At 38.8% G+C, this 25567-nt stretch overlaps 1 protein-coding gene across 1 annotated transcript in view; it reads right to left on the minus strand.

The window, feature by feature from the left end:
• DGKI (diacylglycerol kinase iota) overlaps nucleotides 1–25567 on the minus strand; it is a 186348-nt gene that overhangs the window by 90319 nt on the left and 70462 nt on the right. Inside the window, exons 2-10 of the mRNA XM_057374488.1 lie at nucleotides 24109–24217; nucleotides 16444–16539; nucleotides 14184–14258; nucleotides 11764–11820; nucleotides 10982–11047; nucleotides 6944–7015; nucleotides 6478–6594; nucleotides 1029–1124; nucleotides 653–727 (exon numbers count right to left, since the gene is read on the minus strand). Coding sequence (XP_057230471.1) covers nucleotides 653–727; nucleotides 1029–1124; nucleotides 6478–6594; nucleotides 6944–7015; nucleotides 10982–11047; nucleotides 11764–11820; nucleotides 14184–14258; nucleotides 16444–16539; nucleotides 24109–24217 — 763 coding nt within the window. The remainder of the gene's footprint in view (nucleotides 1–652; nucleotides 728–1028; nucleotides 1125–6477; nucleotides 6595–6943; nucleotides 7016–10981; nucleotides 11048–11763; nucleotides 11821–14183; nucleotides 14259–16443; nucleotides 16540–24108; nucleotides 24218–25567) is intronic.

Here is a 25567-nt window from a genome sequence, read left to right on the forward strand (position 1 = left end):
GTAATGATGGCATTGCCCTGGGCTCTTATAGACACAGATTCCAGCTCCTGGTCTGCAGTTCTCCCACATTCCAAGCACAGACTTGAGCCAGAGAGCCCTGGCTATGCAGGAGTGAATCTCCCTCCACCTCTCCCATGAGGCTGTTTGTCTGTATAATTAATCCACTAGGAAGGATCTGGAATCAAGGTCTTCTGTAAGACACACGGTAAATGAAACCAACAGATCAATAATCTGTTTTCTCTCCCCCTGTGGTGCAATTTTAATATGAGATTCCCTGAAGGAGACATCCTCAAGCTGGACCATAAGCTTGCATCAGTGCACTCACCATGGATTTCACAAACCCAGTTTCTGCTTAGTGGAAAACAAAAAGATGTGAGCTGAGTCTTTTACATCCCAAACCTTTTTCTTTAGGGTGCTGGTCCTTCTGGAGTCTGGTACATCGTATCATGGAAAAAATCAGCTAAGAAAAGAAAGCTTCTCATACAAGTTTTACCTCTTCCAACAACAAACTCAATAGCATGGAATTTCCCAGGGGAAAAATATATTAAAAATTTCATTGAAAAAAAAAAGAAATAAAAAGCCTAAAAACTTTAAATGTGTGTAGACAWTTTAAACAAAAGGAGCATGATTTCCAAAGCACTTGAATACCTACTTCATTTCCTCTTTTGCTGGCTTTTCTTTTAAAGGATGTCCTCTTCTTTCTCCGTGTCGAAGTCTTTAAGGAGTTCTACATCAAAAGGAAAAAGAATACATGAAAAGCAAAACAAAATTTAGAAGACAGGCCCAGACAGAGCCCCTTTACGAAGCTCTTCCATGCATGTCCACTTGGAGAATGATAAGAGTATCTGGCACATGCTCGAGATTTAAATTACATGCGCTGCATGCTTTACACTTCCACACCACCGTTTATGGAGAAAGCCACACACGGAGACCAGACTGGTGCTTTGGAACTGGAAACTTTCCCACGCTGTGAGGGGGAAAAAAAGATCAGATGCTCCCATAGACTCACATAACACCACATGTTGTACCTGCCAACCCTCCCAATAGGGGTAGGAGACGCCCGTTTCCCCTTCGGGGCTCCAGTCTCCTGCCCAATCAGGCTCGTCTCCTGGTATGGAGACCACCTGCATAAAGATGTAATAAAAAAACATGATAAATAAGGTATTTTTCATGTTTTTTTGTTTGCTTTATTTATTTTTTTTTTAAAGGAAAGAAAACAACAAGTTTTAGCTCTGGCAACCATTATGAYTCAACATAACGTAGGCCACCATGGCATATGATGCTGGCACTTTAGAGTCAGTTCCAGCCTATCAAGAAACTTGTGTAATCATCTGCTAAGGAACAAACTGAATTGTTAATTTTTAAAGATTTAAGTAAAGGAAGTGTTTTTGGGGTGATTATTTGTTTTTTTTTTTAATAACAACATCACTTAACTACATAGGAAAATACCATACAACGCTTGTATTTTTGCAAAACATATTAAAATAGAATTTATGTCCAGACAGGTGATAGGCTGCTTGGTGATACTAAGCAAAAAGGTGTTCTGGTGTGATAAGAACAGTCCAAAAAGGGGATTTTTATTATAACTTTTTATTTATTTTAATTCAGTAATTGAAGTTATACCTGCAGGAAACCCTAACCATTTCCATAATTGAAATTTTGTCTTATGGGAAATAATCCAAATATTTTTGCAGTATTTCAACTTCTAGYCTAACCGCCACCAGGAAATAAAGTAGCATGAAGAATTAGAAGAAAGTTCATTGATTTTCTTTTTCGTGGCTTTAAAAGGGAAAGCAAGATTCACTCAGCTCATCTGAAARTTCATTTCTGTCCTGACCTTGATCAGATGAGTACCACTAATGAAAGCCAACAAGCAGAGATCATCAAATGTGTAGAAAGTGATGTCCTATTTTTAATCCTGCTCATTATCCAATATCAACAAGAAACAGCTACTAAGTTTTGTTTAATACACATCAACCACTTCCAGAATTTCAAGATTTGAGTATGATACACCAGACATGCTTCCACATCCCTGAGAAGAAAAACTAACAGCTATCTGTCTGAGCTACCTAAAGGCATTGTCCTTTATCACTGAGACCAAGAGAAACCTGCTGCAGAGCACAAGGCCCCAAGCTCAAAGCATTCCTGGAGAAGGAAATATTCATGACTTATTGCTTAGCAAAAATACCAAAGATAAGACAGTTCTGCGGAGCGATTCCGGGCATTTGCCCTTTTAGACCATATTTTGAGAAACCACCAAAAGAGATGTTTGTTCTCTTCCCTGCTGTGATACAAAGTGATCTGGAAAGCATGATAAACCCTAAAGACTGTGCTGGCTACCAAGTGCATCAGCAACCCCACCTGCATGGTCTTGCACTGCCCTGTCTCAGCAGCCACATCGACTGCAGGCAAAAGTCTTGATGCCAACAGAAAGTTAGAGGGGCATTAAATTCAAAGCTGCCTCCCACAGGGGCCTTAGCCTTGTTCCTCAGGCATTCTCTGATGATGATTTCTCCCTGCATTGGGGAAAAACACAGGCCAGAGAAAGATCCAGTCTACCCACAGGCAGGTTGGCAGTCTGCTGAAAGCTCACACGAAAGGTACAGACAGTTCAGTAAAACCCTAACTATAAAATAATCATTTAAAGAATGTTTAAATGCAGTTCTTTTCTTGCCTATGAATGGGGTGGGAAAAGACATACAGCAATATTAAAGAAACAGTTTTAGTCTGAGCCTCCATCCATGATTACAGCCATTTTCATTTCCATACTCAAAAAGGCATTAAATGCTGCATCTCAACAATGTTATTTCACCTTTTTTTAAAATTTTTTTTTTTAAACATGCCTACAACCATAGTGTTAACAGAACCTAAAGCTTTGCTACAGTAATTGCAACCACATGTCCATAGCAGATGAACAGCAGAAAAGCTGCTAAAACATACGCAGGGGCTTTTTGCAAACATGCASAAGAGTAACAGCCAAAGAATATCAGCAGTCTTTGCACACTGAAGACATGGATACGTAACACCTTGTTCACAGAACAAGGCAATGAGGACTTTGTAAACATATAATGTTATCCAGCAAGGTACCTGATAGCAAAGCATACCTTTAAATGGGCACCATAAGYAAATCCTAACTTGCCTCTGGAGAGGAAACCTCTCCTTTGTGGATGTCAGTTTGTCCATCTTCAAAAAGAGATTTTTCATATTATTGAATGGTCAGCATGGCTCTCAGAAAGCTTAGGTGGATGAAGAGAAGAAYTGGAGTCCTTCTTGTGTGGTGTTAGACAGTGAAAAGGCCATGGACTACCTCAGACAGAYCCAACAAAAMCTTTCAACCTTTTCCTTKAYAACATTTCASCCTCGGCTGTCAAAGGCTTTCACCWCACTGATTTTCAAATTAAACAATGAATAGAATCTGGGAAGGTCAATCTTGACCATCTTCTGGTTGTTTACAAACCACTATCAGCCAAGTCATCTGCACTCAGCATTTGAAGGAAAAAAAAGAAATAAACCCAGAAATATAAGCATTCACCAGGACTTCCTCACAGTCCTCAAAGGAGGACAATAAAACACCATGTTTACTCACCTTGAACAGAAAAACCTGGGAATTTTATAGTTACTGACAGACTGAATCAGTAAATCCATCAGCCAGATCCTCCTTATCATCTACTTTTCTCCCACAACACAAGCACATAGCAAGTCCACTGCTAGAGCTAACACCACTTTGGCAACCAAGCCTCACCAAAAATAAAACACCACCAGCCAACAGGGGTGACCTGCTTCACAATCTAGGAGATGGAATTGTTCTGAACCCCAGGAAAACTATGCTGGTATCAAAGCACTGGAAATCAGTAGAAAAGTTACAGAAGTGGCTCACATTATGGATAACATGGAAGAAGTATTGGGAGTTTTCCATTCATGTCAGTGGGTCATTACACACGGGGCTACCACCAATTCCAAAACTATTTGAAGCATTCTGAATATTCCTCATCTTGCAATCAATTGCTTACAAGAAGCAAAAGCTTCCCATTTAGAACACAGCATAAATTTGCCCTTAACCAATTTCACCAYGAGGCTTCACTACCCCAACCTTGTTGGTAACAGGGTGTGGTTTTCCTGCAAGTCTGATATTTGAAAGGTGGTGACCCAGCTGTAAAAAAATAAGCATGGAAAACCATTTTTGTGACAACCAAAAAATTAAAATTATAAAAAACAGGGCAAAGTTTTGCTACAAAAAGCCATCTTATTTACTTGAAGGGAACCACAAACAAACAGGATGCAGGCACCACTAAAACCAATGTTATATGAGCAAGGAATTCAGTTCAGGAGTTGTCTGTGACCAATGTAAGTAGTTAATTAGAGCTGAGGAAATATTTTATAACCAAAAAGCTTCTAGCCAARTTTATTCTGACTGTGGAATATGGGAAAAACAGATTGTTGGTTACAGATTTTTTTTAATGTGAATTCACAAACATTTGTAAATATCATGTTTATATTCTCTGGTTTGAATGCAGTGAATATTTCATAGTGTTTACCAAACATTTCTATAGGGTGAAGAAGGTCATAATACAGAGAAGCAGAGCTGGCCAGAAACAGCAGGAGAGGAAAAATATTTCCTAAGAAAACAACAAATAAGAAAACAAGACTTCCGCCAAAACTCTGAAAACACATCCAAAAGATGCATCACTGTTTTCTAAAGTAATAGGGATGCATTTCCCATAACTCCAGTGGGTGTTACTAAGAATTTTCATGAAAATACACCCATTATCTGTGTTAAATATAATTTTGAACTGTCTAATGCCTGAGCCACTCAAGATAAGGTTTTGAAAGCTACTGACCATGAATTTCAAGATGTGATGGCAAGTGAGTAATGAATTGAAGTACTTTCTCTGTGCTCATGACTCAGGTACACAAAGCTAACATTCTCTTTTAGTTCAACATTTTAAGCCTTTATTTAAAATATTTTTTCCCATCATTTACAATTACCTAGATTAGATATTTTTTTTTAACCTGATTTTTTCTGAAAAAAATAATGGACAAGAAAACAAATTCCCTATAAATATTATAAGGAAGGTACCTTGCTTTGAGCAAAAGCCAAATCAAAAGAAAATTATACCTGTCACWGKTTTTTTTTTTTCTWTTTTTACTAAAAATTAAATTAAATAAAAAATTAAGGGATTGAAGAAAAGCTTCTTTTAGTAAGCTCAGACAGGGATACATGATGTGGATACATCTGTCAAATAGCACACAGTTGAAAATTAGCCAAGGATATTAAGTCCCTGCCAAGGATTCAAACATTCCTCAACAAGACAAAAAAAACGTTCCTCTGCTGGCAACTGAGCTAAAAAACAGAGGAAAAAAGCACGTGGGGAAAATCTACAAGTAGCAATAAAATTCTTTTTTCTGAGAGTGGATGTGGCTAGGAAACTTACCTACGCTTCTAAAGGAGAAATAGAAACCTCTTTGGTGAACTTTTTGATTACTCCATACATAAATTTCCCTTTCCCTCTGCTCCTCATCTTTAACCACCAGCTCACTTAAAATTCTCTGCTTGCCCAAATCTGCTGGTGATRTCCCTAAACTGGAACTAAAGTCAGTGTCACAATGTAGGTCCTCAGTCCTCTTTCTGGTTTCATGGTCTAGTTTTGTCTTAGCCTGAACTTCTTAGCTTCTTCTTGACAGCCAGAAGGCACAAAAAGCCCAGGTCACTTCCCAAGGATAGACTGAAATAAAGATTATTCTGAAATAAAAATTTAACCAGCATTTCTGACTCCCTGGTATATTCAGTGCTTGTTTCTTTCAGCTCAGCTTGGAGTGAAAACAGACTTTTCACAGAAAAAAAAACCAACTTCTTGCATGATGTGAACCCCTTTCAATTTTTGGCCAGCTCTCTTTTGGATATCTTTTCTCCCTGTTGTGTTCAGCAGTGAATTGCCCTCTCTAAGACCTCCCACATCCATCACAAGAGCTCTGAAGTCCAAAGCAACTGAGCACGTGGGCTTTAMTGCTGACTGCAAGCACTGGAGTAAATAAGATTTGATCCTTTACAGGTCCATTGAAGGCAAATTCAGAGGGGGGGYCAGTCCAGACACAACCAATTCTTCCTGCAATTCAAGTGAATGTTTGGGAACAGCTTTTCCCTGTATTTGCTCAGCTCTATTGAATGAAACATGCTCGACTGCCTGCACACAGGGGATTTCTTGTGCTGAACTCACAGTCCAGGAGCAGCTCTGAGCTGAGGGAGCTCAGAATAAATCATATTTATTGCTAATCATCCCAAAACAGGGGAATTTACTGAAGAACTGGATGGAAGGGTAGGAGGATAGGGGTTCATCACCACCATGGAGGTATGCTGGGTTTCAGGGATAGAGACAGGGGTGAACAAGCATGCCTTGGGGAAGGAGGACCAAGCAGARAAGCCAGGCTGGACCCAGCACAGCCCGACAGCTTCAGAAACAGACAGCAGCATGCAGTTACCTGAGGTTTCTTCACCTTAATGATCCAGGTGGGAGGCACAATGACAGCAGCATGAGCCCCCAGGGAACACGGCTCCTCGATGTGATGCAGCATGAAACAGGTGACTTTGTTATGGAACTGCAAGAGAGGGAAAAACGAGAGTCATGGAGAAGAAGTGGAGGGTGATGGTGCAAAAATTGGAGTGATATTCCCAGCTTCACCATCTTCAAGTCCTTCAAACCTTCATGGAGTTTTAGGGACATGTAACCAAAGATGATCTTCCTAAGCCACGCCTTCTAACAAAAACAACAAAAAAACAAAACAACCAAAACCACCCATCAAAACAAAACCCCAAAACAACAAAATACAACCAAAAAAATTTAAAAAAAAATCAAAACAAAACCAGCCAAACAAAAGCACCAAAACTAAAAAAAAAAAAAAAAAAAAAAAACCCAGATCACAGTCTCCTGATGTATTGTCCACTCACCGCCAGCTTGCACCAGGAACAGCTGATGGCCACAATCTCTTTACTATGGAAGGAGAATTTCTGCTGAAAGCCCTAGAAAAACCAGGGGGAAAAGAAAGATTAAATTCCTCTTGACTAGAAGAAAATATATAACTCTAATTTGTGCTGAGTGACTGTGCTAGTCAAGCAGATTTTTGGATGAATAAATAAATTACAGGAGGTAACAGAGAAGGTTCTTCAAYGGGGGTATATTCCCACAATCCTTTTAAAAGAATTTCTGCAAAGTTTTATGCTTTTCCCTGGATTTTTTTTTTTTGTAGTTAAAAACAATGGACGATGAAATAGAGAAATATCTATTTTAATTTTTATTGGATTTCTACAGAGCTGAAAGTTTCAAATTTTCTGTTGAACAAAGCGTTCTGTCATTGCAGCCTTGTTTGTTCTAAATATAAACAAGAATTTGAATTTTTCTTTTTCTTATTACAGAGTAGAATTAACTTTTTTTTTTTTTTTTTTTATTTTTAACAGAAAAATGAAGTAATGAAGTAATTAAGTTTACAGTTTTATTGAACTGACTCAGATTAAAATCTTTCCAGTAAGTTCCAAAAAAATCAAGATGGTCTGATTCAGATCACACAATTAAAAGAAAATATTTCTCCATATTTTTATACATAAAAAAAAAAGCCCATTCCCATCATAAAATGAGATTTTATTTTCCTAGAGAAGAGCTTCATTCTATAGAAAGCAATTCCACTTTGCTGTAAATTCTAAGGCTGGAAAAGACAATTGGGTCATATATATCCTTCTYATATCTAACACAGGCAACAAAAAAGATACAGCCTGAAATTCTGTGTTGAGTTAAAGCTTATTTTAGTGAGAGAAAGAAATTTATGTGGGTTGATGGCTGGAGAGATGGAAAGTGCAGAATTTCATTGAACTGTCTGTCACATTCACTACTTAGATTTCAGATTTGCAGTTGGCTGGATCCTGCATTCATGGGGTTCTATCAAGTTTCTCTCTACATCTGCAAGTAGAGAATTTTCTAATTCAATCTCTCTACCAAGTGATGAATTCTTGAGCCAATTTTCTTTKCAACAAGCTGAGTAATACCTAAATCTTCTACGTGTTGGACAATGACCAAGATTGAACACAAAAAAAATTATAAACTTATTTAGTAACATCTACCAGGACATTGCCTCACTGCTTCTGYTGTTAAGGTCCTTCTCATCCAGCAGGGAAAAATGAGCCTCTTAGTGCTCAGTGGAATGACAAGGTCAAGCACGCCAAGAAGAAGAATTAAATAAACAAAAAAAAAAACCCATGCAGAGATGCCCTGGTGGTTGTTAGGTGAGGGATTGAGCTAGAATTTGTACAGGGTGGCTGAAGACAATCCCATTGATCCTCAGAAGGGGAGAAGGCTCCTGAAAAGGCTTGTGTCACCTCCAGCTAGAGTTTTGGGGTTTTGTTTCAGTCCTTTTGAGGCCTCAGGGTTTACATTCAGAGAAATTGGGAGTAGATTCTTCGGCGTGATGGTGATTTGGCATATTCAGGTTTAGCAATGGAGTAAAATGGCTCAATAAAAACAAGCTGGGCAGATACTGCTGGCTGGGCACATCTTTTCTGACACTGGGTATGGGCATAAGGACAGAGTGACAGTAACTGTGGTACAAGTGTTGAACAGAGGTCTGACACGGGACAAAACACCTTTTTCTCATTTACTCATTCTAGCGCTTCACAATGTTTCTCACAAATTTCACTACTCCATCTTCCAAAGTGCATTAAAATAAAAAACATTTATTTCAGTCCCTCATGGGTGTGAAGTGTTTTGTTTTCTTCTGCTTTGTAACAACCAGGGGGAAAACTCTTCTTTCCCAAAACCTCCACTAATAAAAATCTAAATTCAGTGCATTAATTCCACAACCCATCAGTTGTGCATTTTAAACATATGGACTGAGCAGCTTGTTTGGTTCTGGGTGGACCGTTTTTTCATTTATTTACTAAGTCATTTGGCTTTCAGGGAGTCATTAGAGAAAATGATACAGCAATAAAAACATATTAATGATAAGTAGCAATAAACCACCACTTTCCTTCCTCAAACTGCTTTACAAATGTGAGCTAATTCTTCCTGAGGATACAAGTTTAAGGTAAAATAGCATTTATTTGAAAGCCAGCTTTACAAATAAAGCAACTGGATCAACAGAGTACTGTAAACAGCGAGATCTAACAGGGACTATTGGACTGAAACACTGAAACCCTCCATATTTCACTAGAAATCATATTTTTTGCCTTCTCTGAGTGAGAATGAAAACTGAATTTCAGATGTCCTCCATCATTCAAAGAAGACTTCTGCACCAAATTAGAAATTTTGAGATAGAGAATTAATTTCATCTTTTTTGAGAACATCAGCTTAACAGTAGGTGATYAGCACTGACTCTCCATCAACCAATCACTCCACATGGAACCCCATGCTGTGAGCTGCTCCTGTGGAATGAAACAGTTTTGGACCCCAGAAAAAAAATGTACTCTTAGGAAAAGAGCACCTGAATGTCCACAAAACCAGCTTGTGTTGGTAATTCAGCCCGTCTGAATAATCTGAATCAAAGTCCAAATTGCCATAGACACACATGTACCAAAGAAAGCACACAGGGATTACAAGTTCTGGTGTGTTTCAGTTGTATTCTCAGAAATATTTATCATTAAAGACTATTTCACACCAGTGTTAGGGCTGCTACTAGTATTTTTTGCAAGTATTTTCTTGCAGCATTTTTTCATAAATGTCATATTATAATATCATATTATGTCATTTTTTATAATGTCATATTATAGAAAGATAAAAAATTTATTCTGATTTCTCTGATGACTACAGGTAACAAACAGCCAAGAGCTACGAAACTGTCTTTTTTTCCATGTCTTCAAGTGAAAGAAAAGGATTCTTTAACATCATAAATGGTATGGCTGCCATGGCTTGAGAACACTTAATTATCATCTCTTTCAACACAACAGCTATGAAGCATTAGGAAAAAAAAAAAACACGTGATAGGTTTGAAACAGCCAAATGTAGCTCTTCTCACAGCATGCAGTTAAGTTCAGGAATTTCTCGCTAAAGGATGTTTTAAATGYTACAACTTCACATGAACTCAAGGTTCAAAAGGCAAGACCACAGAAAAGAAATTATCATAGACTGTTAAATATAAAGGCAACTTCAAATGCCTATAGGGGAGAACCAGGCCAAGAAGGCAGAGAAGGAAAGGCAAAGTCATACCCTAAGAAAGCTGTTTTAAAACTGCTGTGATGGACCATTCCCATACAATTTGCTATAAAAGGACAGCACATTTGTGTTGCATGTCCTATTGCAGCCACCAGCTGTATGAGTATCCAGACACAAATCTCATTTTCCTGTGGCTGAAGTGCTGTGCCATGGAGATGAGACACAGACTTTCTTACTAGTTGTAAAGAGAGAGGTAAAAATATAATATAGTACTAAAGAAGGGAAATTAAATCCCTGTGTTAATTTAACTTTTAAATATTTCTCAATATATTTCAGCAGTTCATAAAATTTCAGGAGAAAGACCTTCAGTAGCTAAAGCACTTCTTGCCCCTTTTTATAGCTTTTCAGAAATGAATTTTTACAATCTATGAAGCAGATGAAATGCCAAGCAGTGTCACAAATCTTAGAGCTTGCTCGGGCAGAAAGAAAACAACAGCCTTTTTTTCCAGGAGCCAAAAAAATAGACCAAAATTTTTGGCACAGAGGACAGCACTGCAAGAACATCMTATTAGTACAGGGCAAGCTTAGCAATTAAAAAGGCTCAAGGAGTCAGAGCTTTCCTCCTCCTCTTTTTCAGCAGCCAGCACACCACAACCTCCCAGGACAAATGAWGTGCTCATTTCTGCAGATGCAGACGCCTTTCCCTTCCCACGTGGGAATCAGGGCTGTTATGCTCAACATCTCAGGCTTGCCATTAGCCATTAAAAGAGGCTAAGTGTTTGTGGAAATAAAAAAATGAAATTATTAGAAGGACCTGCTGAGCTGGTCCTGTGTYGTGCTGGAAATCTTACCTTTCCACACTGCTTGCATTTGCCCTCCTGCCTCCGCCGATGCACCCAGTGATGCCGCACAAAGTTCTGAAAACAAGGACAAAAGTGTTATAGAAACAGTGGCACCTTGAACTCAGCGATACAATCCATGTAAAACTGGTTTACAGACACCAAAGAAAAAGTCCTTTCAGCCAGTGTAGAAATTCCTGGAGGGAAATGTGCAGCAGGCGCTGCAGGAAACCTCAAAACCCACCAAAAYTCCAGGAAGAATAAGGGCAAGGTGGTGCTTTCTTTATCCATGCTGAAATGAGGCCAGGACTACTTCCTCAGTATTCAGGTTTTTAAATGTTTGATTTTATGTTTGAAATTCTTCTAGAGGGGGGAAAAAAGGTGAAGGAAGAACAAGTGAAAGGAGAGGGAAATAGATTAAAAAAACCAAAAAAACCAGCTCAAAGGTGAGGAAGAAAAAAACGCTACTCCAAAAAAAAAAAGAAGGAAAAATACAGAATAACTGAATGAATGGGCAAAAGACAACAGGAAGGCGAAATTAATTCTGTCAGTGTAAGTAATAGAGAGCTTCAGCTAGAATTCATTTTACATTTATCCTGGAGAGGCGAACACGTTCTGGGAACCAGCTCTCCTCTCAATCTAAAAGCACTTCTGCAGCTCCACACCAGGGGGATCAGCACACATGTCAGATGAACAGCAATCCTCTTTTTTTTTTTTTTTTAATCCATTTTTTACTTCTCTTGGAGATCTGGAGCCTCCTTCTCGGAANTTTTTTTTTTAAGTCCATTACTTACTTCTCTTGGAGATCTGGAGCCTCCTTCTCGGAAAGTCGGTTTGCAGCGAAAATTAATCTGGCATTGAAATAAAACTGTTAGAACTTAACGTGAACTGAAAGACAATTTATTCCAACATTTTGATCTAGGCTAGGCTTACAAAATATTTATTATCTATGAAAACATTAGTTTCACCAGGTGGAAAAAATATAACTTAGCTGGAGCTCAGAAAAATCTTATTTCATATGCAACATTAATTCTTGCTAGACCTCCACAGCCCCCACCTTCATTAATGCTGTTTCTGCCTACTCAATTCAAATATTTAAACTGCCTCCTCCTTCTAGAAGGAAACAGTTTCATCTGTTTTGTTTTTCTGAAGATCATTTGTAAACAAGTGCAGAACTCAGCTTAGGTCTCAAAAGTTAGCAGGTGTGGAAATCTCACTCTGTAAGACCTTTCTGCACATCCCATCTTTATGACTTCACAAAGACTTTGGAGAAATTTCCATTTGCATGAAGAACCATGTGAATTACCAAATTTCAAACCACAAATTTCTACCCTTTCCTTAGATAATGTTTTCATCCACCTCCCCAACCACAAACCATTTGGGGAGCCTTGTACTGTCTCACACAGTAGTGATGATGGGAGAGGAAAGGCAAAGAGGACAACAGGAGCTTCCATGAATGGAAAAAAATTTAGGAGGGTGAAGAAAAAAAAAGTATTTCATACAAAAAATTACAGTCTTTCCTAGAAAAAGTGTGTGTGTGGGGGGAGGAAGCTTTGATAAAAAATCTATAGATAAAAGAATAGAATGATATAGAAATTTTAAAATGTACTAAAGAAGAGAGATGCCTGGGAAACAATCAAAAGATAAGTGAAGTAAGGATGAAGTAAATGAAATAATTTAAAGTTTGGATTGACTATCCTTAAACAATTAAACATTTAAAGGTACTGCACAGCTACGCTTTTGTTATGAAGACTGAAGGATGAAATTGCTCCAAATACAACCCTCCTCAAATAAATAAGTTCTTCCCTCATTTAAAAATGGCCTTCAAAATAATAACTGTAGGGAGAAAAAGAAAAATAAATAAAATAAAAGGGCACAAAAAAAAGAACCAGACAAAATAGTTTTAAAGAAATGAAAGGCWTATTAGCCTTCTTCTATTGTTCTTCACCTGGAATTGCAACTTATTCCACTGTACAATCACAGCAGGCYGGAAAGATCTAGTTTATATTTATTTTGCTTAAAATGTGCACCTTTCCAGAGAGAGCCCAAGACTTATGCACCAGTTTTAGACTTTACAGACTTCCTAACAACCCTCTGCCAAGATGTGGATGCCGTGGTCTCCAAAATGGCACAGACAAGCTGGGTTTTGTTCTAAGTGCTCATTTTCTCTGGCTGGCAGTGCCACCAACTCGCTGGGCTATGGAAAGTCAGCGCTGCTGGTGATGAAGGAAGTCATGAAAAATTCACTGGTAACATTTTGTGCTGAAAGCATGTGCTAACGTTAATTTCGCTGTGTATAAAAGCATCGGGGGTGGAAATGGTACCTCTCCAGCTTGGTATTATGGCAATCACTGTGGGATTTGTCAACAYGAGTCCAAATACTTGGAAAGGAAAAAACCCTTTCCAAAGGGCTGCTGCTATAAATTTGTTATGCCTCAGCTTCTCTGATGAAGAAAAAGATTGCTAAATACATAGAAGTGAAAATGAAGCTCTAATGAAAGCGATGGGGAAATTCCCACACATATTTCCTTGCCCATATCCCACCAGGAATGAAGAGGGTGGGGGGAGATTTCTCGAGCACATTTCCAGTTAGGCATAATGAAGACAAATCACTGAGGGGAAGACTGAAGTCAGTGATAGATATTCTGTAGGTGCTTGGGTGTGATCAGGGATCYTTGAAGGAAATGAGAAACAGGACAGATGCTCAGGGAAATAAAGGAAAGGTTTGATGTTTTCCATTTTACAGACAAAAATTTGATTTCTGRAGTTTTGAGGGGAAAACAGTATATTCTAGTAAATACAGGGGAAAATGTTCATATTAGCATCTTATTCTGCATTGCTCATAATAAGTAGAGCTGTCATACAATGAATTACGCTGACTTTAGCTGGGAAATTTTAAAAGCCCAATTTTGTGTATGACAGGATACTCCATTTTCTAGCTTCAATTTTTAATCCAGAAGGAGAGGGAMTTTTGCTTTTAAACATTAAAACTGTGAAAGCATTATGTGGTTTTTGTTCTTCGTTTCGTTTTAGATTTTGTTGCTTTGGCGTTTTTTATGGTTCACGGAGTTTGAAGAAATACACTTCAATAAAAAAAATTAAAAAAAAAAAAAAAGATGAAATTTTAAGTCAATCTTTGTTAAGACTAAAAGATCACTGAAAGAATTAAAAGCGTGCTGGCTACGTCAGGCTCCAGAAGATGGCAATGTCTTACCTTCTCTAACTGCTCCATGCACGCGTTGTGGACCACAATCTTGCAGGCAGCGCATTTCCTCCGCAGAGCAGACTTCTGCAAGAGAAAGGGACAGAGGGTGTGTGGAGRTGTGCTATTCCCAGCAGGAAAACAAGAGGTGGTTTTGTTCCCTATGCAACCTATTTTTATTTTTTTCCCCCCGTCTTTTGGTGCTCTCAACTGTACGTGCACTAAATAAATTAATTAATTAATTAATTAACAATAAAGGTCTGCAGCTCTTCCAGTTAAAAACTGAACTTTGTGAAAAAGACAGCCACAGCACTCTCCAGCTTGTGAGCTACAAGAAAGTTCCTCCCAGTGCAGAAAATTCTCCTGTGTGCAGTGCATCCAGCGGATGATGAGCCAAGCCAGTGCAAAGAGGAGAAAAACTGCACTTGCAAATCACAGAACTCGGATCAGCTCACAAGCCTGTCATACAATATTTAATACGATAGAAAAATAGAAAAATACCTGGGTACTTGGGTCATTTTAGCAGAGAATGATAAAATTCTCGGAGAATGCRGTTAAATGCTTATGAAATGTAACAGCAGGGACAAAATTCACAATTATGCTGGTTAGTTTTATTAATTTCAGTCGGGCTTTTGAAAGAATTTCCATTGAATCTCCTGGGCCAAGGCATATCAAAGGCAAAGGAATACATCCAGAAGAGAGAATATATTTACTCATTTTACTTCACAAATTCAATTTAATTAACCAGATGGAATTAATTCTCATAGAATTTTAACTTATAGACTTGTGCTTGAGGGACAGAAGTTTTAAAAATACACAGTAAATTGAAATTTCTTTGCTTCAGATTTTTACATTSAATTTATTCATTTCCATTTAAATGTCTAATAAATTATTCCTTTAGAACTTTCAACATACTTTAAATAAGCTCGTGAAGAAACAGGGAACACAGCTTCAACTCATATTAAGGAGTAATTATAATAATCCTATTAATTCTCATAATTATCTAGATACTTCCTAACTGTACATGGTTCTCATGTAATACATGGGGTGGTATTCTAATGTTTTACATGAAGAATCATGGCATATATATATATAAATTTATGTATTTGTATTTATTTTCCTAATATAGCAGACTAAGCTTCCACATATACAGCTTGCACTATATATCAGACTAAGCCTTTGTGCCTTGATAATTTCAAGTATGTTTTTTATCTCTGTGAAAATCATATGCAACCTATCAATAATTTCCATGCTACTTTTGATGGGCTAAATCATGAGGAAGAATTTTCTCAGTCTTAGAAAGGCAAACTTTTACTGAGAACTCAAGAACCATCATCACACTGGGTCAGATCAAAGGTCCACTCAGCCATAACGTAACCAATTTTCTTATTAAATTTGTGCTATGGAAAGCACTAGTATTTTGGATCACACTGCCCTGAGAATTGGGGGTGATTAGTGAATCAAAATGCATTGATTTGTAGGAATAAAAGCAGRAAGACAGTATCATGAAGAGATGAGGAACTCTCTTTAACCTTGGCACTCCAAGAGCCAGGACGCTCCCTTGAGCATTGTTTAAATCAAGGATTTGAACACAGGATAACCCCTCTCTCCCCAATCTTCCCAAAGTAAGAGAGGGTCAGGTTTTTTCTTCTCTTTGGCTGAAGCAATTTCACTGATACACTGGGCAAAAAGACCTCCTGAAGTAGACTGGAAGTGTGAYAGTCAAAGAACAGACACTCATGGATCAGTCCCATCAAACTTTTTCATATGCTGCAGAAAAGATTCAACAGGAGAAAGTTAACCTTGAATATTCCCAAATAAGAGAGGGTAAACACCTGAATATGAGTGCTCAAATTCAAGAGTTTGGAAAATTCAGTTCAAATAGTTAGATGATTAAAACAGCAAAAGCGTGATCAGACCCTCTTCCCAGAGGCTGCAACAATTGAAATATTTGTGTATATTCTTATGTAAAATAGATTGATGTATTTTAACATTCCTGAAACAACTCTGCCTTTTTTCCATTTTACCCTTTTTCCCTTACCATGTTCATTACATACATTCTCACTGTGTAAACAATCTGGGTCAATCAAAACTGGTTTGGGCTCTTTTTCCTGAAGCAATAAAGTCTTTACCATCAGCCTTTTGCCCTTTTTGCTCTTGTTCTGGAACATGGGCAAACAATTCAAAGCTCTCCAGCGACTGAGCACTGCATCAGTCTGAAGCCAGGTCTGTTACCTCAAAAAGAGGAAAAAGAAATCCRAAAATAACTCACTGAGAATTTGACTTGGCAGCTTTCCTCCCCCAGGTAGCAGAGGTCCCCAGAAACATTTGTCTCTAGCCACAGATGTTCTCCATTCACAGCATTTTCCTGAAAAAAAGGTAGTTGTTAACCTGTTTTGTGAAATTCAGCAATGTCAGTATAAAGGTGGGAAAAATTTTTGATTTTCAATGTCAATTCAGAAAACTAAAATAAATTAAAAAGAAAACCAAACAAAAAAAACCCTACAGAAACACAAAAAAACAAACAAAAACCACCACACCACCAGTGTTGCTTTGGTTTTCTACAATACAAACCACAGCAGATAACAATATTATTACCCAGGCTGATCATCCCAGCTTAAAGAATGCTGACAACACAATGATGCAGCACCAATCGAAACCAAAGTATTTTTGAGCACAGTTCAGTGAAACTTTGCTGATGCTCTTCCCAGATGCTGCACAGTTTAACTGGGAATTGAGATTTCACACGCACGAGATGTACACAGAATTTTAAAGCAACCTAAAATTAAGGGAGATGAAACAAAAACACAACTAATGAACTTTCAACTGGAGAAATTAAAAAAAACATTGAGAACAGGAGTGCAAAGCAACATCCTGACTGTAGCTTTAGGGTGATGGGATAAATTAGACAAGAGAAGATGCTATCTTTGGAATGGCTGGGTCAACACTCTGTGAATAATCAACAAAACATCAGGCAGCCAGGAGAGACCAGATTTTAACTTTATACATGGAAGGAGAACACATTTATCTGAGAATCTCTCAAAAAAGGATCTACCTAGCACACTGACACTTAGGAGTGATCAACAGGCTAACATCTAACTTTGTCTTGGCAGCTTCATTTGGCTAAATTTGTATTTGATTCTATGCAAATCCTTTTCTAGGGAAACTTGGTTGTAGACAGACTGTGGGTTTCACCTGCCTGTCATCCTGGTGTGATTAAAAAAACCTAAAAGCCTACTGTACACTACTTGAGCAAAGTGAATAAATAGGAATTCTGTTCAGCCAGAATTAGAGCATGAYAGAAAACGCTTTGACAGTCTGACATTTGGTTCCCACACTGCAGAAGTCACAAATGATGACGCTCACCAAACAGATGGCGTCCGACAGCAGGATGCTCTGAAATAGCCATCTTGGAAAAAATAATTTATTTAAAATACCACTGTCAGTTTCAAAGTGATAAAATGAGATAGCTTCTTTTGCCATGCTGATTTCTTAGGTAATGCAGAAAAGCAGAAGTAGCAAAATCTTTTGCTTTCTGGAGTGCATCCACAACAGCCATGGTGCCTACCACAGCTATGGCATTCACTTCAAGCAAAACAAGAGGACAARACCAACACTGGGGATTTTCTGCTGAGAGACCTACTGGTCTGCAAGTCTTTAACTTCCTCAGAAATGTTCAAATTCCCAGAGGACAATAGTTTAGGTGAGGATTTTCAACATTTATACAATGCAAAATAGTTTCTAAGAACATGCACCAGCCTAAGAAGTTCTTCAAGCCTTTCTTAAAGGGTTCATTATTCAGATTGCAAACCCTTTCCTTTATGTGTATTCTTATATTGCAGCTATTTTCTCTTGAGCAGCAGGACACGAGCTCACCGTAGAGTGCTTGACTTGAGCACGTTCTTTGCTGACAAAACAGTGCAAAAACTCAACATTATAACCCAGAGCTAAATTTTGTAGGTTATAAAAAATGCTTAGGAAAGACTAAATATGAAAGCTAAGTAAGAAAACACACTACTCCTGGGACAGAATTTTTTGCAAGGAATAAAAATATCATTAAAAAATAGATTAACCACCGCTTCATTCGGACCAGGTCCACATAAATTGCCATCGGGATTTCTAAAGATAAAGTGGCCTATTTCCATAACCTACTTTAGACTGATTGAGTTTGCTCTCTATTGTTCCAGATTTTGTATGATAGATTATTAACATGTCTAACTTTACATCACCGAGTAAATAAAATTAGTAAGCAGTGTACAAGGATGACCTTCGTAGTTCATGCTGTTACAGAGTTCTGACACAACTAGGTAATAAAAATGTGAATAACCTAATCTGGTGTAAGTAGCACACCTCCAGATACCTACTGCCACAAACAATTTCACAGCACCGTGTATGAAAACTCACAATTTCAAYTCCAGCAAATTGACTTCTGAAAAATCTTTCATCCTGAATCAGAGCGAAGAGCTGAGGCTGCCCAAGATGAAATGCCTTCCCTCAAAAATCTTCCCTYGTCAGTTAATTTGTCTCAATAAGATCAAAGGGAATTATTTGAACTCCACAGTTTTAAATTTTACAGAGCTCTGTCATCTATATGMTGAGCCACTTGCCACTTAAGAAAATCAACATGATATAGTCAAAGGAAGCGCCGTGACCTTTAATAAGCCAAATTTTTTATTTCCTTCTGTCAAAAGAAGAAAATAAAAAAGATTTTTTGACAAAAATCAATACAATTCTATGAAGAATTCTGACTTCAATAAAAACAGTATTTGCTACTCCACAGTTTACAGGCAATAGTCCACAAGATGCTGGACCAAAGGGTACTCATCTCCACCTACCAACACAGAAGCTGACAGAGGTCCCTGTCAGGATGACATTCTGTTTAACACAAAGCTAAACCACACTAAAGGCTCTGTCATCACTTGTATATTTTGACACATAATTTTTTTTTTCCATACAAAATTTGCCAGTTTAGTTTATTTTGTACTTGATGTCTTTATGTTGGCTTTAGGATTTAATGACTTTTAAAGAAAGCAGTCATTTTCTCTCTGTCCCTGAAGCCACAGACACCAGTCTCATGCTCTTGCCATTCTCCTCATGCTGAATCTGTGGCTGTAAACTGCACATAAAATCAGTTCAACTAATGGAAAAAAACAAGATATCTCATCTACCAAATCAGCTGGACAAAATGGCTCACCCTGTGACCCCATAACTGTTGGATCTGACAGAAGGAGTGGTGGGTTAAAGATGCCTTTAGTGGGATTGATGCTTTTGGTGCCAGCTCAGTGTTGGGCACCTCTGCTGACCCCTCAGATCAGCCTTTTGGGATGACACGTTTTACTCTGAATTGCTTTGTGGAAAACAGATACTGTCCATCATTGTGGATAAAACAGCAAGGACTGTGGCCTGATAAATAAAACTGTGAGCTCTCTCTCCTCGCCAGCTTCCCAGCCCTCGCAAGCGTGTGAACTCGGCATCCTGGGAAGAAAAAGAGCCCCTGCTCAGGGAAGAAGAGGCAGCAGTGCTTTCCTGGCAGATGCAGCCAGGCTCACAAGGGACACACGAGCTCAATATGCTCCCCCAGATGGGGACCTCCCRTTTGATTGCTCCTGATCTGTTACCACCTTCACAGCAAACAAAAATAGCTTTGGTATAGCAAACRTTCCTCGCATGCAAAACAAATACCACACACAATCCCCGCTGAAGTGCAGGAGAAATAAGAATTCGAGGAGCAGGAGTTTGGGAAAGATGTAATTACATGCACGTGTTTGTGACTTGCTGTGCACATTTCACCAATTCAATCAAATTTCTTCAAGTGCTCCAGCGCAGTAAATGACAGAGCAAGAGTTACTCTATTTCTAAAGCCTTCCAGCATCTCCACACCTCACTGCTCTTCAGGCTGCATGGTTTTAAAAGCAATGCAGATAAACCTGACTGTTTTAATTTGCCACGTCAAGCAGCTGTAGTTATTCAGCCAAACCAATAAATCAGTCAGCYCAAAGTTCTAGTTCAGGAGTTGTAATTCCAGTTGTAAGAGGAGGAATGGAACTCTCCTCTGCTCCTGCTATGACTGACATTCTGCAAAAAAATTTTCGAGATCTCTAAAATAGCTCAGTAAGAAAATTTTTGCTTTATTAACACTCCAGCAAGAGTGAGGAAATCTTCTTGCAAATACGCATTTGGGTGATATTTATGATTAGTGTAAAATAAGTGCTCAACCTAAACTTAATTAAATCTCTTTGCAAGCAAAAATTATTCATTTTAGCCCTTTTCTTTATGAGGTGACTATTAAGCAGAAACAAGTTTGTTTGGATGTTTCTTTCCCAAATGTCTTTCTGCCAGGTTTGGCTTATTTTACCCTAAACTCTGGAATTCCATGGTTTGCAATACTCACGTTGCAAACAGGGGCAATGTCTCAAAATATTTTTCTGTTGATATATATGCTCAGTTTAAACTCCACCTTAGTGCATCTTAATCTATTTTTCATGTAGAGATCACCTATTCTTTAATTATTACAAATGCAATATGTGGACATAGAACAAAATGAAACAGCACRGGGATATGGTTCTCCTTTCCCCACCACGCTTTCCAATATCTCTGCATCAATTTCTTTTTGAGATCCCCCTAACCTTCAGCTGAGAGGACACCTGTGTACAGAAGCAGAACAACAACATTTGTCTTCATGAAGGAGCAATGTCCAAATGCTCTCAGCTGAGATGATGATTTCCCATGTTCTCATGAACTGCTACTTTGGCTGATAACAGTTTCACATCAGCAATGTGAAAAAAATTCTCCTTTCATTAGAGAGCATCTAATAATGTACATCTCTCTAGCTGAATACTCAGTCCCTGATTATAAAACTCAGCCTTGAAGATCCTACTGTTGAAACCCTACTGATTTGCCCAGAGAAATAATTCTTGCTGCCCTTCCTGTTCCTGTTAGATTCTACACTAGATGAGGTCTGGCTTTCCTTACTCCATCTGTGTGGAATCAGRTAGTGCCTGGTACAATCCTCCTGACCTGAGCCTGCTCCCACACGTTGCCAAATGCCACTTTTCAACTTCTATTCCAACACATTGTTTTCTGTTCTTGTTTAAATCTATAAGACTCCTGGCTTTGTCTTTTGTACACATAATTTGTGATGTAACTTGTAATATTTCAACTTGTACCCAGAGAACTCCAGTTGTGCCTTCACAGAACACAAAGCATGGATCAATCAAGTTTTTTTGTTGACCTACGTGGATGGAAACTGAGTATCTTCAAATGAGTCTCAAGGTGTAGGGGAAAGATTCAAAGTCTCATTGTCACGGGACAAGGAAAGAAATGGGCATCAATGGGGAAAAAAAAAAAAAACAGAGAGAGAGAGAGATTTGGGGATGGTCAACACTCTAGTATTGACTGTCAATATTTTTGTAAGCACCACAGAAAGCAAGATCTAGAAGGCAGTGCTTAAAAAAAAAATCAGGACCTTGTGTACAAGGCTGTGATTATAATCCTTGGTAGCAAATGGCAGTAGAAAAACACACAAAGACCCAGATCCTCAAAAATACACAGCCAGTGTGTTGGGTGGCTCAGCCTGCACTTACTTGAGAACCTGGGCTAGAATCACTTATCATTTAACACTAGAGTAATGTCTAAAATGGGAGAGTGCAGGAAAAGGGGATATGAATAAATATATCACAGGGGCAGCCATTTAGGTCAGTTCCTTTTTGGTAAGGCTTACTGAGCACTCCCCTCTGGTTATTATAACACCTTCTCCAGACACTCCAGGCTGTATTCTGTACAGTCCTGGTGTGAAAAGATAACCTTAAATTACACAGCAAAGCTACAAGTTCACTTGAATTAGATGTAACAAATGTGATGAAACTGGACATTTGTAAGTATGTTAGGGAAAAGAAACCTCAGGGAAGAGAGATGGTAACAACATCAATAATAAAGAATACCAGGGGGTTTTGTGCAAAAAGCCTTTGGGGACATGAGAATCATCACCTCTGTTTTACAGCTAGACAGGCTGATGTTCTGAGAGGCAAAACAACTCATCTGAGCTCACTCTTGAGGTAAGRGACAGAGCAAAGAATGGAATCCCATTCTGACTCAACACCCTGTTCACAAAACCATCTGATAATGGCAAATCACCTCTCAAAAAATGTGGCAATGGGCAGAGATTTTTTTTCCAGTTTTTACTGTGAAGACTGTGGTAGAAAGTATTTCCTCCCCGTGAAGTCAAGTGACAATTTATGCTCACATCATTTAGGCTTTGGAAAGATCTCCCATCATGGGTCCTTTGGGAATCAATCTCAGAAATACTGAAGAGCAGGATGACATATACAGGGATGCAACAAACAGTGATCAGTACTGCCTTCCTGTGACAAAAACTTCTTCTCTGGTTCTGATACATCTTAATCAAAATATCTTTTCACTCTACCAAATACACCTCTGGACTTAATTTAAAACTTAATTTTAAAACCTTAAAATTTAATTGAAATTCACAACATATTGAATGACTTTGGTCCATTTCAACCTCACCATATCACCAAATCTTACTTTCTCACATTTGAGAAATACCTTTTTCCCTTTTAGCAATTACTACAGCTCATCATTCAGGCTCCTCCCAGCCACAGATGTCTTCCCCTCACTATCCTGTCCYTTTCCCCACATGACACAGAGGTGCCTCCCTTCTCCAAAGTGTGAAGTAAAGCAGCAACATCAGTCTGAGAGACAGTAAACGGCAAAGAAATTTAATTGATCAAAAATCTAAACCAGCTAAGAAATTGATCTAAATCATAAGCAAGGAAGTAAACCACAAAACCACCACACAGAATTAAAATCTACAATATTTAATCAATGTTTACCAAGTTATAGCAACTCCTGCAGTATTTATGGGTTGGGATTGTATGAGGTAAAAAGAGTAATGATCATGGGATCATGGAAACATCCTGGTAAAGGAGTAGCAGACCATCAGCTTTGAGTAAGGGCAAGGTGTGGTTGTTGGGCTGGGTGTGCAGGAGGCATTTTGGTGAGGGTTGTTGCTGTTGTTTCTTTCTAAATACAGTTTTCAAAGGTGTTTAATGTAGCCTGATGTGCTTAACYTTTCACCTATGTGACTGATTCCTCAGATTTCTACTGAACAGCAGTGATGACTCAAAACAGGCATTTTTATACCTTGCTGAAATGAAAGAACAAGGTGTTCTCCAAAGCACTTCCAACAGGATTCTACACAAGCTTTCCAACTGCAGACCCTCACAGTGATTCTAATGCAACTTCCTGCAAAGTTTCACCCCCTTAAACTTTGAGTGCAACAGCTGGGGYTCAAGAAGAGCAGGCAATCTAAAAAGCAATTCTGTTTCGGTATCAAGAACAAAGATCAACATAAGCCATATTCATCAAAACAGAAGTTTATCTTCAACTAAAAACTGCTTGGGCAGCTGGTGCCTTGATACAGCAATGTATCGATAGCCTGGACCAGCCCTAAAGTGGTCCAGCCCAGAAACATAAAAGCAGCAAGAYAGGAGGGATGGAAACACGTTCTCCATGTCTACATGCCAGCTTGGGCCCAGAAGAAATCTAATCCTACCCAAAAAGAATTGTGACCAAGGGTTTCAATTTCCTACTGCGCAGACAAAAACAAGTTGACCTGTGTCTTTAGCCTTAAATTTTTATCAAGCAGAGCTAAAATTATATCAACTTTTGATGGCAGACTTTGTCAAGAAGAAGGTGGGCCAATGGAGCCTGACAGCTTCCAAGAGGCAAAATCTGTCCTGTTTTGCTCAAGTCCCCACAGGTTTTCATACTTGTCCTTTAATTCATAATAAAAGCATTTTCCTAATAACTAGTGCTAATTTTGGTAGCAACAAAATRTCTTATGTTGATTTAAGGATGAAGAGAGCACTAACTAGAGATTAATTGCTCAAATTAAGTGCCAGAAAAACCAAACACCTACAGTCCACTCTAAGGCCGCTCTTGGTTCCTTCACAGGTCCATTGGTGACTGCAATGTTGAGGGAATGCACAGGAGCCAAGTGCTGGAGGCCTGACCTGGAGATGGCTTTCCTGCAAATTGAAAAGAAAAACACAAATAAATGGAGTGTATWTACAACAAATATGTATCTCCAACATAAAGACCCAACATCCTCCCCAGCCTCCTCCAGAAATCAGAATATGCAAGCGCCGCATTTCATTTCAACTTCAGTGAAATGGTGCTTGAATGCCATCTCCTGCTAAAGCAGTTTAGGGGAAGAACTAAAGCAACYTGATCACTAGGAATTACTGTTTAATGGAGATCAGTTACTCATCTGGCACTAAGCCAGAATATCAAATCCAGTGGGCTATCTGTGGTTATGTTTCGCAGCGTCAGGGGAGTCTCCGTGCATTTCACCGACTCCTTCCACACCAACTGGACCTGTTGAATCAATTTATGCAYAATGCCAAATACCATTTACAGGAGAGACAAAATACGTGTTGCTGCTAAGAATCAAACAATTGAACACCTGTTGCTTTTACTTTGCTTATAGGCTGGGAAAAGTCATCCATTCAGCATCCAATTAYGTAAAACAAGACATGGGCACACCACCAGGAAGGGAAGTCATAAACTACTACCATCTTTGATCATGTCAGAATACCTCAAGTTATTTCAGCTTCTTTCCACTTATATTTCAGTTCTATGTTTCTGGTCCAAAATCCTTTTTACAACTCTCGAGGCACAGATGTGGCCATCTTTAGAAGTCCTAGGTGATGGCCAGGAACTCTCCTGAAGTTGGCTCCACAGTGCTGAGGGGATAACCCCACTGCCTGAGTCCCTAAAGACACCCAGCCCTGTCAGAGCTGCCTCCTCCAGTGAGTCCCAGGTGGAATTACAAYCCAAAGCTCAGCTGCACCTGGACAGTCTATTTTCTACAGCTTCCCAACACTATTGCATTGTATGTATTAAAACCTGATGGTAGCGGCCAAAATAATCTCAGAGCTTCAGTTGCAGTGATTCAGAAGAGGACAAAAATCATCTCAGGGAGACAGGTCCCTTTGAAAGCCAAATGCACACATCCCCCACAAAGTGAAATGACAGGCTGTTTGGGCAAAGTGCATTTTTGTGATACCGCTCCCACAGYGCTGCAGCTATTTATAGCATCTCCTAATCTTACCACTGTCCCAAGGCAATAAAGGTCAATTGAGCCAGTGGAGACAATCCAGGTCAGCCATATGCTAAATAAATCCTTTCATTGTCCTGAAAATATACAGTGCAATATATATCTGCAGTAAAGGAGCTTGGAAAACCTCGCTGCTCACAGTGCACGTCGGGAAAAATTGAGTGAACTGAACCAGAATCTCTTAAATCCCCTCTTGTGGGCAGCGTGGACAACTCAGAACATTGGCATCAGCTTCTGATCATCCAATACCTTCTTTCTA

Source organism: Malurus melanocephalus, unplaced genomic scaffold (assembly GCF_030028575.1).
Source record: "Malurus melanocephalus ecotype Western Australia unplaced genomic scaffold, MMel_1.1 scaffold_226, whole genome shotgun sequence".
NCBI lineage: Eukaryota > Metazoa > Chordata > Aves > Passeriformes > Maluridae > Malurus > Malurus melanocephalus.